Raw genomic sequence first — 12,151 nt, 5'->3', positions numbered from 1 at the left:
TAGCAATTTACCTTTTTAGCAAAGACTGAAGCAAAATAGGAATTGAAGACCTCATTTTCTTGTCATTCATTATAAGCTATTTTTCCCTGTGAAAGAGGACTTATATTTTCCTTCATTTTCCTGTTGCTCTTAACGAACCTCTTATTTCTGTAACTTATTTTGTGGATTACTCTGTGATATTATCTGTACATATTTTTGCTATCATTTTGTATTCCTCCTTAGCAATTTATCTGTGCTCCCAGCATTTATAGGATTCCTTTTTGATTTTCAGTTAAAGAGCTCCTGGTGGAGCCATATTGGCTTCTTCCTAGTTTTTTTCCACATTGGGATATTTTACTGTTTTAGTTTGAATATTGTCTCTGGGAGATCCTGCCAGCACTCATGAACTTTTCCTTTTAGTTTTTCTTTCCATGCAACTGTTCCTACTAGTGGTTAAAATCTGCTAGTTGAATTCCCTGGTCCTCTGTTGCTTTCACTCATTCCTTTTCTTAGAATCATGAATTCCATCATTCCACAATCTCTTTCATCCAAATTGCTTTTCACTTTCAGACTCAACCAATTTCTCCCTGATCAGACTCGAATCTGAAATGGCTGTCCCCTGGTTATTTCATTCATCTTCTGGAACAAGAAGTGATTTCTAATATATTCCAAGAATTTATTAGATTGTAATTATTACATTGTATTTTACTGTATTATTTTTCCAACAGGTGCCTAGGTGGTTAACATTACTATTCCCCATTGCTATCAGCTCTTGTGTTTTGGATACTTCTATTATTTGTAATAAAACTGCCATATCTACCTTTTTTGGTCTGATTTGGAGGTCTTGAATAGACACCCATCATGACCCTTCCCTCCCTTATCTTTACCTGGAGACTTTCAACTGATTTGCTCATACCTCCTTCTTGCCATATTAGTCATCCTGTTGTTCCTAACATGTATTAGCTATCCTGTTGCAAAATGCTGGGAGAGAAAAAGATAACCGTACTCAGAGAGTAGTTATTAATGGTTCACAATCCTACTGGAAAGGCATAACAAGGGGGGGTTCCGCAGGGGTCTGTTTTGCTACCGGTTCTGTTCAATATCTTCATCAACGATTTAGATATAGGTGTAGAAAGTACGCTTATTAAGTTTGCAGATGATACCAAGCTGGGAGGGGTTGCAACTAATCTGGAGGATAGGGTAATAATTCAAAATCACCTGGACAAATTGGAGAAATGGTCTAAGGTAAATAGGATGAAGTTTAATAAAGACAAATGCAAAGTCCTCCACTTAGAAAGGAACAATCAGTTTCATACATACAGAATGGGAAGCGACTGTCTGGGAAGGAATATGGCAGAAAGGGATCTAAGGGTTATAGTGGACCACAAGTTGAATATGAGTCAGCAGTGTGATGCCGTTGCAAAGAAAGCAAACATGATCCTGGAATGCATTAACAGGTGTGTTGCGAGCAAGACACAAGAAGTCATTCTTCCACTCTACTCTGTGCTGGTTAGGCCTCAGTTGGAGTATTGTGTCCAGTTCTGGGCACCTCATTTCAAGAAAGATGTGGAGAAATTGGAGAGGGTCCAGAGAAAAGCAACAAGAATGATTAAAGGTCTAGAGAACATGACCTATGAAGGAAGGCTGAAAGAATTGGGTTTGTTTAGTTTAGAAAAGAGAAGACTGAGGGGGGACATGATAGCAGTTTTCAGATATCTAAAAGGGTATCATAAGGAGAAGGGAGAAAACTTGTTCATCTTGGCCTCTGGGGATAGAACAAGAAGAAATGGGCTTAAACTTCAGCAAGGGAGGTTTAGGTTGGTCATTAGGAAAAAGTTCCTAACTGTCAGGGTAGTCACACACTGGAATAAATTGCCCAGGGATGTTGTGGAATCTCCATCTCTGGAGATATTTAAGAGTAGGTTATATAAATATCTATCAAGGATAGTCTAGACCCGTGGTCACCAACAGGTCGATATCACGAGGCCTCGACCAGTCGATCATGAGGCATCCTGTCCGCCCTACCCCCATTTCCCTCTCACCCCCGAGAAGCCACACTACGTACCTCCAGTGAAAATGGAGGTAGTGTAGGCTTCCCGGGGATGGACAGAAGTCCTGCAGCTTAGTGCCACTTTTGGCGATTCCGGAAGTAGCGCTAGCTGCTCTGCAGGGTGTACTGCGGGAGGGAGCATCGGCTCCCTACACCGCACAGGAAGGGTGAGTCAGCCCCGGGGGAGGCCCTGGGGCAGGCACGCGCGGGGTTTCCCTACGCCGGGGAGGTTGGCTCTCAGGCAGGCACGCATGGGGTTTTCCTGAGCCGGGGCGGTCGGCCCTGGGGCAGGTGTGCGTGCACGGGGCTTCCATGTGCCCGGGAGTGGGGGGTGAGAGAGGAAGGGAAGGGTCGGCCACTGGGGCAGGCGCGCTCGGGGGTTTGCGGAAAAGCATCCTGCAAATCTAGATGATCTATTCTGAAAATGCTTTTAATGGAAAACTTTACCGTTAAAAGCATTTTTGGAAAATCATGCCAGCGTAGACATAGCCTGAATGTCGTCTGTGGACTTAAAATGAATAGGCAGAAGGTTTAAGAACAAACAAAAGTCCTTCACATAGTGCACCATCAGTGGAACTCTTTGCCATGGCTTATCCAAGTTATGTGTTGCAAATAACAGTAAAAGCTACTGAGCTGGTGGGGATTTTTTTGCACTCACAGATAAGCATATTACAGAAGCATAGGCCTTTTAAAAACATTTTAACCTATACTGCACCTACAAATAATAATCTGTCTACACTAGAGAGTAATTTTGTAACTACAAAATGGAAGGTAATGTAGGCAAACAGAAAAATTGTTTGTGAATAGTTCCCTGTAAAGCCCCCTATAACTGATTTTAATAGGTTTTAATCCTAATAATTAGAAATTATAGTTACATCCCTCTTTTGTGGTGTACAGACCACAATAAGCTTGACACAGAGGATTTTCTGCTACAGTACAGCATTTCAAAAAATAATAAAACATACTATTTAAACAATGCTTTACATAGTCTTACCGTTTCCTGACCAACATATAGCTAATTAATTACGCACCATGTCAAAGACACTCTGTATCCCAAACTTTTCCTGTCTTGAACGTGCTTGTCTGCATACATCACAATAATGCAGGCAACAAAGAAAATGCAGACATATCTAGTTACCATTACCCCGAACAAGGAGCATAGCGCATCTCCCCTAAATTCCAGTGTTTTCCAACTCTGGTGATTTTTAACAGAAATCTCACAGTCTGCGGAGTTTTTCTTAACGCCTCAGCTGTTGAAATGGGGACACTCGGCTCTCAGGTTTCACTAAAGTTTTTATCCTGCAGGGCTACACGAAAAGCTCGTAAACCTGGAGACAAATAAAAAGACTCCCATGTATTAGCGTTACATATTTTTCGTTCGGAGTTTTTGATCCCACGCAGCTGGTAGCATCAGGGCGCGGTAGCCAGGCGGCAGGCTGCACACGCTCCCTCCCACAGCACAGCGTGGGAACGAGCCAGGGGGCAAGGTTATAGACAAGCGCGCGCTTCTCTGTATCACCAACGTTCGAAGAGCGTCACGTGATAAAGCACGCGATTTCCTCCCTCCCGGCCTTTTTGAAGGAGGCTTAGGTACTCTTAAGATCACGTGACCCATCTTGCCCCGCAGCGCTTGACCTAGCTTTCTTCCCAGCACTTCCGGGTTGTCGGATGCTTGCCCCTCCCTTTCGGCCCTGGCGCGCGCCGGCTCTCGCCAGAAGGTCAACGCAGCGTGAGCAAAGGCAGGCGGGAGCGCGGCGTGGAGGCTGGTGGGTGCTATTGTCTGCTGGGGCTGGGGAGGCGTTTTATGTATTCGCTAGCAAAAGGAGGGTACTCAGCGTGCGGAGCGAAGGGTTAATCAGTGCCTCTGAAACCTGCCTTTCCGTCACACTGCTAGCGGGTTTTACTCCTCTGCTATGTGTAGCGAATCTTCGGGTTAGAGTCTGATTTTATTCTTTTTATTCCCCTCTTCTACTGAAATTGCAGCAAGTGCTTGGGAAGCAAGGAAGGGTTGAAACTGTGCTGCTGTTTTCTCGTTGGAGCGGCAGCTGCTGCTGCCTACTCTACCCCCATTTCACTAAGTCACTATAGACAGATAAACTAAATGGAACTAGATTCTGGAGACTCGGCGCAATTTGCTGATTCTGTTCTGCAGAACAAGGATGAGATATAAATACTTTATGGGGAAAGCCCAGCAGTGGTAGTTCAGTTGTCTGTCCCATGAAAAAACGGGGTTTTATTCTGCTGCCCACTAGACTGAATTAAACTTCATGTTCAAGAAAATTTGGAAAAATCAAGTTTGAAGAATCAGACTTGCAGGGGACCAAGGATTCAGTTTAAGTAAATTCACTATCGTAATGAGGGCTAATGTACTGACTTTGGCAAGACTAGAGGACACATTTACAATAGTGATGAGATGACCTTGTGCTAACTAGACATTGCAGCTTTCATGGAAATGGTGTTTGTAAAAGACATGGGGCAGGGCTACAGAAAGGAAAAGGAGGCTGTGCAACTGTGACAGAGCGCTTGCTGCCTAGATGCATGCATGTGTTTTTAGAAGAAGGAACATAATTTGCCTGATGTATTGCACTGCTGCAGCATTTTCATTGGAAGTTGTAGAATACTGTTTCCTGTGGAGATTAGCTCTGAGTTACATAGTTACAAATGAAGTATCAGTAACTCTTGCTGAAATTAATTATAATTACATGTACTTAATAGTTCTTAGAGCCAAGGCATTTGGTCCCGAATTTAAATATAGATGGACAGAATGAGGCTCAAAGAGTTTGAATGATTTGGGCAAGGTCAAAAAGAAGGTAGTCTGCTCCTATTTTGCAGCCATTCGAGGAGACATGTATATTATGAACACAGCATGGTCTGATGATTGCAGCACAACAGTCAAAATCATCAGTTAGGAGTTTTATTTCTAGGTTCATCAATGAGGGTAATTAAATGTGCAGTAGTTGTAAGGCAAGTGATTTCACATTATTTCAGTGCTGTTTTAATGAGCGGACTTGGAGACTCCAGGGAGAGATTGATTTATGAAGTGAAGGGTAGTGGCCAATCCTAGAGGCTTTGGGTAAAGCATGAATAACATTTGTCTGCAAGCAGCCAATAAGAATCCACTAACACAAGAGTGCTGTTGGGACACCGGTAGCTGTGCTAGTGGAACATGCAGACGTGGTAGCGCGTGTGGAGTTGGGTTGAAGAGTATCCTTTAAGGGGGAACCTTTTCGCAGGCAGATGTGGTGTACCCTGAGATGGAACAATTCATGTTTATTTACCCCTACTACTAATGAAGGGGAAGATTTTTTTTTTTTTATCCCAAGTGTCTGTCTGAATATGTGGCTTGAGGACTGGTAACTTACTCTGCTACAGTGTTTTGTTTTTTTATTTATGGTAATTCCTTTAGAAACTGTAGCTGTCTGCTGAACGCTGGTGACTGGTTATTGGAGAGCAGAGAAAAGGGCAAGATTTTTTTTTTTTTTTTTCAGGTAGGAGAGCTGTATGTGTTGCTAAAACAGGGGAATTGTCCTAGCACATCTCAATTTGTTATTTAGAAATTAAAATATTGCATGTAATTCATTGTACTCAAGTACTTCATGACACTAAAGAGGAGATGAACAAATCATGGTAGAAAACAAAATGGATACATCAGAAATGTCACATTCCAGCAAGATAATGTAGGTAACCAGGTCCTCACTGACGTCATGGGGCCACATGGAAGTGCAGATGTCCATATGTGTGCGGTGTAGTAGCTCCAATCCTCCAAAAATTGAAATAGCTCTGCTAGCTGTGGTTAGAGTCCAAAATTGGAAAAGCTGATGTCAAAACTCTCAGTAGATGGAACTATACCTTAGCATAGGTTTTAAAAGATTTAATGTCATCTTTGTGCAAATTGGTTTTGCTCTCTTTTCTTATATATATTTTTATAAATAAATTAAGATGTTGGATTTAAATCTTCATCAAATTGTACTGTCTATACTTTTGTGGTGGGAACTTTATGTACCACAGATTTAAAAAATCCTGACTAACTGTTACGTTTCAGTAAAATTGACTTAATCCTGATGACAATAATGACCTAGTTGGTCATTATTGTATAGCAGCATGTCTATTGAAGTTGAACCTTAGATTCACAAACATAGTCTATGCTTTTTGATAAGTAATACCATTGTCCGAATTAAGTAAAAATTGCATCTTACATGGCAAAAGAAGAAAGTAATATAAATACAATCAGTTGACTTTGCTTATCAGCTTATATTTAAAAGCAAGAATATTTATTGTTGGTGGATTTCTCTGTGGGAGGCAGGGGCCGCTGACATGTCAGTTCTTGCTATTTGGATCAATGTTTGTTTAACACTTCAGTAAAGATTTAGCATGAATGGTCAAATATCACTTTACATTGAGGATTGTAAATGCCTCTTATATTGAAGAGGCAGCATGGCTGTTGATTAAATGTATGATTGTGTAGGGAAATGGATCTAATACAATGTCCTAGACTTAGCATGCGGCTTTTGTCAAATAGTTAAAATTTTTGCTGTTTCTCTGTAAATGGGCACTGGGCTCTATCCTGCCTATTGAATGTTGTTAATTTCAAGTAGTACTTATAAAATGTTATGTAAATTAACTGTACTGTTGTTCCTTCTATCTATCTGTCTATTTTTGATGGCTGCTCTGACTTTTTAAAAAAGGTGGCCTTTGTTTTCTACTTCGGGGGGACAGATGGACATTTTGTGTGGGTGTTTTAATCAATTGCAATTAGCATCTGGCTCTATACAGTTAATATCTCTAAAGTCATTAATTAAAAAAGTTAATGCCTCTTTTTGTGATTTCTGTGCACAGCAAGGTTGTCACGGAATCCACGCAGGGCAGCCCTTGTTCTTAGATCCCAGGCAACATGGCGAACCTCCTCCGAACAGCAGTTACCAGCTGTTCAAATCCTTTCTTCAGCAATGTGATTTCACGAAAAGTGCAGACTGTGAAGACGCCATGCTTACGAATGTTCCAAACCAATCAGATACTCTGGTGTCATGCACCTGTAAAACCAGGTAAGTTAGCTTACGAAAACTGTCTTGTTGAGCAACTAGTTTTTCCTTTTTGAATGTGGAGATTAAGTTTCCTAAGTAGATATATTTTGAAAAGGCACGGTTATGGTGAAAATGTACAAAACTCACTCCTGAATCATGTGTTAGTTCTAATGGATAAGAGATTTGTGCTTGCTCTTTCCTATCCTGTTGTTATCAGGGAGTGAGGAAAGCCTGCAGCTCATCTGCCCCTTGCCCTCCCCAGCCAGAGGGAGAGGAATACAGCAAACTTTACACTTTCCTCTCACTCCCTGAGTGGAAGGGAACAACAAGCAGTGCTGCTTCAGCCCCTTCCCCTCCTCTCTAAAAGGCATCCTGGGGTGGGGTTGGAAGGTCTTGGGGGCTGAGGCAGTCTCAAACCAGTGAGGAGGTGGCAACCCTTGCCTGCCTGCTGCTTAACACTGCAGCCTCCAGGAGAATTCCTGGGAACCTGGCTGGAAGCATGCCATGTCTCCTTCTTCAGCTGAGCGTCCCAACCAGCCAGCTCCTTGGCTCCTTCTTGCCACAGCATTGCACCGGTGTACTTTAGCCTCTTGTTAAGAACTCCTACTAAATATGACCTTGGTTTAGAGAAGTACTTCATGCATATACTTAGGCTCCATTGCAGTCTAAGGCCTTGTTTACTCTTGAGTTTTGCTGGCATGGCTGTAGGGAAAAACTCTCATCCTTAACAGATATAGCTATGACTTAGGATAGCTGTAGTTAGTACATCAAATGTTCTTTTGAGAGTATAACTTATTTAATTCAGGGAATAGCGTGGCATCAAAAGACCTCTTGCTGACATAAACTGTTTCTGCCTTAGGGAGATTTGCTGTTATAGCTATATGGGCAAACCCTTTTTACTATATATGAGGTGTACGAGATTAAATAAATATATAACTGCTTCCCAACATCTGGATGCTTCCCTGGGCATACTGTAAATTTGGTGGATTAAAATCTGAAGACAGAATTTAGCTTTATGGCCATCAAATGACTTTGCTAGTAGCCCACGCACCAGAGTGAAGTTTGACAGCTTCTTTGGTATTCAGTAGTAATTGTTTCTAAAGATTAGGATATCTTCATATGATACTTGATGTTATGTGTTCAAGTATTTACTAACTACAAAGTATTTTGTATTTAGAATGGTCAATGTGTTTGAAATTCCACTTAAGTGTGAAACTTACTTTTATACCATTCAGTGTTTTAAAACTGAAAGTAACCAAACTTGGTTTATGATTAAATTGTACCAGGTTGGATTTTTTGTGTGTGTTTTGTGTGTGTGTGTGTGTGTGTGTGTGTGTGTGTGTGAGGGGTGTGGTGTTTTTTGCAATCTGAGCATTGGAATTCAATAAACATAAAAGGCAAACCGAGTGTAAATGTCTAAACACAGTGTCATGCTCTTTTCTGTTAAGATATACTTTTATTTGTAGAAATTCATCGGCATATAAACTAAATCATTAAATTTCACTGCCATTTCAAAATCACAGTTATCTTAAAAAATCACTCTGATGTACATTGCATTTATTTAATGTTATTTAGCCTTCAGAATCAGTCTATAAAGAAAATTTGAAAATGTAAGTATGTTTGTTTAGATGTTTGAGGTTGTAGTTGCTTCCTCAGAATATTTTCCCACATTTTGCTTGGTATTTGCAAAAGCTAAGCCTTGAAAAAGAAAACTTTTTGCACTGGTTTCCTTCCATTTGATATCAGTCTGATCAAAATAGGGAAGAGATTTACTAAGAAGAAATCATGGAAGATGTTTATACTTAGATATATTTAGAGATTGTTTTCCACACTGGCTGATTTACAGAGCATACATGGAATGCTGTACGACTGAGGTTAGTGAAAGGACATCTGTAGAAAAGTTGAAACTGAAGGTAAACTTGAAGGGTGGATTTTTTTAAGTCCCTGTTTGTTCTTGTTGCTGTTTTCTTTGTCTCTTAGGTTTGTTTTCACTGCCATGGAGATTAACACTGAAGCAGTTGATATTCTGGTGATCAAATTAATAGGTCTAGAAAAGACCTGCGAAATTATATGCTGACAGCACTTCTGTCAACCACAAAACTCCTCACAGTCGTGAGGCGTAATGGAAGTCGATGGAACATTTCTGTCATCGACCTCCTGATGTGGGTAGTTGTAAAACTCAGCTTCTTCATGTAGCTTGAGTTGTGTACCTTAAGCTGACCTTCTGGCTTTAGAACTGTTCTTTGAGCATAGGAATTGCCATACTAGTACAGACAAGTAGTCAACCCAGTTCAGTATCCTGTCTTTATTTTTTTTTCCTGTGGTCACTACCAGATGCTTCAGAGAAAAGTGTAAATAACTCCACAGTAGGCAGTTACAGAGTGACTTGCTCCCAAATAAATTTTCTTCTTAAACCTGCCTTTAGAGTTTGCTTTATGTCCTAAAGTGTGATGACTATGTCCCTCCTTAAACTCTTTTTTTAGCTTTAAAAAAAATCTTTCCTACTGTTTAAATTCTTATAATTGTGATTCCCCCCCCCCCCCCCCCTCCCCAATCTTACTATACTCTTAGCATCAGTGAGTTCTACAGGCCAACTGTTCATTACATTTGTTTAAAAAAGCCATGAACATTTCATCAGTTGAATTTGCTACTTTTCAGTTTCATTGTTTCTCCTTGTGCTTGTAGTAAGAGGTTGAATAGAAGCATCTGCTCTACCTTCTCTACGTCACTCATTTGTTTTCATCGCATCACTGTCTTTCAGACTGTCTCGTCGCTCTGCTTCAGAATTGTGAGAACAGGTGAGCAGCTTCTTCTGAAGCTGATGTTAAAGTTAGTGACTAGCTGAGCTTTGCTTCCTTCCTCCTCATCCTTAAGACATAGCATGTAATATGATAGTCTGTCTTCCCCTGCAAACTGACTGACTCTCCTGTCTAATAGTATTTATAAGTATCACTCTGTATCCCACCACTCCCTGAAGTTAGAGTATTGTGAAGAAAAGAGTTTGTATTTTTCTTTTGATTTCTCTGCACATTTCTTGCTAATTTTTCCTGTTAGTTGAATATAGTAACTTGTTCAGTATCTTGAATTTTTTAAGTGAAAGTTAAAAGGAGAATAGACTAAGTAAGCTCAGTTTCAATTGTTTGTTACCTCTAAAAGCATGGGAATCTAATTTTTCTACCTATTTTGTGTAGTCAGGAGTTTTTTTTAAGGCCACGTATGCTTTGAAAGACTCATCAATGAGCAGCTGAGTTTTCTGATTACTTTTTGCAGAATCACAGCAGCAAGAATGTTGTTGTCTAAATAATATTTCTACATGTTACAATTTCCTATAGAACTTTGTTAATATCACAAACTATATAGGTTATATGTAAGGCCCTACCAAATTCATAGTCCATTTTGGTCAATTTCACAGTTGTAGGATTTAAAAAGTTATAAACTTCGTGATTTCAGCTAGGGATGTAAAATCCCATTTAATCAGGTAACCAGTTGAACATTATATTTAACAGGTTAACCACTTAAACGGGGGGCGGGGGGCACAGGGCCGGCCAGTGGGCTGCTCTGACCAGGCTGCTGGTTAACTGCTACTGGTTAAGTATTCATATCCCTAATTTCAGCTATTTAAATATGAAATGTTAGTGTTGTAATTCCAGGGGTCCTGACCCAAAAAGGAGTGGGGGAAGGGTTACAAAATTATTGGGTGTGGGAGGGAATGAAGGGGGGCTAGGAACGTGAATGTCTAGTTCAGGGGTGGTGAGTCTGCGGCTCATGAGCCGCATGTGGCCCGCGAAGAAAAAAATTGTGGCTCCTGACTGAACCCGGCACTGCTCATGTCAGCCACTCTCGCGGCCAGGCTGCTGTGAGCTACATGCGTGCTCACTGCCCACACTGTTTTGCTCACAGCCCCCAGCACTCTACGTAATATCCTGCTCGTGCAGGCTGGGTTGCACACAGCGTCCCAGCCTGCACGTGCTAGCAGCCGGCTGCTGAGCACAGGTAACAGCTCTGGGTGCAGCAGTGGCAGCGCCAGCGGCGGTTTTAGGACTTGGGCATAAGGTTAGTGGGGAAGGGGGGAATTGGGTTAGAGCGGGGAGGGGAGGTGTCTGGCTCTGGGGAAGTGAAGGGGAGGGGAGTGGGGTTGGGAGGGTGCGCATGTGCCCCAGAGCCTGGAGGGAGACACACGGCTGCAGCGGTTCTGGGACCCGAGAATTAGGTTAGAATGGGGGAAGGTGTGTGCGCCTAGCTCTAGTTGGGAGGAGCATAGGGAAAGGGAAGAGAGGGGTATTGGGTTTGGGGGGAGGGTGCGCAAGGTGTCCCAGCCAGTGTGTCTCAAGGCTGGCCACTCAGTGCACATGCCTCAGCACCTGGCGGGAGATGTGCATGGCTGTAGTGGCGTCTCCATCTCTGGGACCAGAGAATTAGGTTAGAGTGGGGGAGGAGAAGGGGGAGTGCTATGGGGGAGGCCAGTGCCTGGCTCTGGGGAAGGGGAGGGGGATTGGATTGGGGTGTGTTTTTGGCTCGGGGGGGGGGATTGGGTGCCTAGCTCTGGGGAAGGGGAGGGGGATTGAATTAGGGGTGTGTGTGCCTGGCTCTGGGGAAGGGGAGAGGGATTGGGTTAGGGTGTGTGCGTGCCTGGCTCTGGGGAAGGGGAGGGGTGCCTGGCTGGGGAAGGGGGGGGGATTGGGTTAGAGCAGGGGGGATACCTGGGAGAGGGGAGGGGAAGAGCAGCCAGCATGCTTCCTGAGACCCAGGATCTCCAGGTACTGGTCCCAGCTGTCTGTGCCCTCCTCCTGGCCAGACCCTCCCCCCCCCCCCACGAATACCTTGCCCCAGCATCCTGTCCCCTGCCCCCACCAGCACAGTTGGGGCCATATTAGTGAGGCTTGGGGGTTTTTGCAACAGCAAAAAATAAAATGGGGAAAAAATTAATAAAACAATGAATTGGCAACTGGGCTGGCTTTAGGCCGATTACACTGATTCCCCCGAATCGGGCCCCGTGCCTAAGAGGGCCCTGCGCCCTAAAGCCGTGGTCACCAATTGGTTGATCGGGATCAACCAGTCTATCGCGAGGCTTTCGGGCCCCCCACTCCCCTTTTTTCCTCCC

At 42.8% G+C, this 12,151-nt stretch overlaps 1 protein-coding gene across 1 annotated transcript in view; it reads left to right on the top strand.

Annotated features, from left to right (window-relative positions):
• The first annotated feature begins 3,638 nt into the window (after window positions 1-3,638).
• The window catches only part of NNT (nicotinamide nucleotide transhydrogenase), an 85,667-nt gene continuing 77,154 nt past the window's right edge, over window positions 3,639-12,151 (top strand). Inside the window, exons 1-2 of the mRNA XM_006139514.3 lie at window positions 3,639-3,795; window positions 6,866-7,071. Of these exons, the coding sequence (XP_006139576.1) occupies window positions 6,921-7,071 (151 nt within the window). The 5' untranslated portion in view covers window positions 3,639-3,795; window positions 6,866-6,920. The remainder of the gene's footprint in view (window positions 3,796-6,865; window positions 7,072-12,151) is intronic.

Source organism: Pelodiscus sinensis, chromosome 6 (genome assembly GCF_049634645.1).
Source record: "Pelodiscus sinensis isolate JC-2024 chromosome 6, ASM4963464v1, whole genome shotgun sequence".
Classification (NCBI taxonomy): Eukaryota; Metazoa; Chordata; order Testudines; family Trionychidae; genus Pelodiscus; species Pelodiscus sinensis.
The sequence above is the reverse complement of the archived record's forward strand: the minus strand, read 5'-3'. Positions and strand labels throughout refer to the sequence as shown.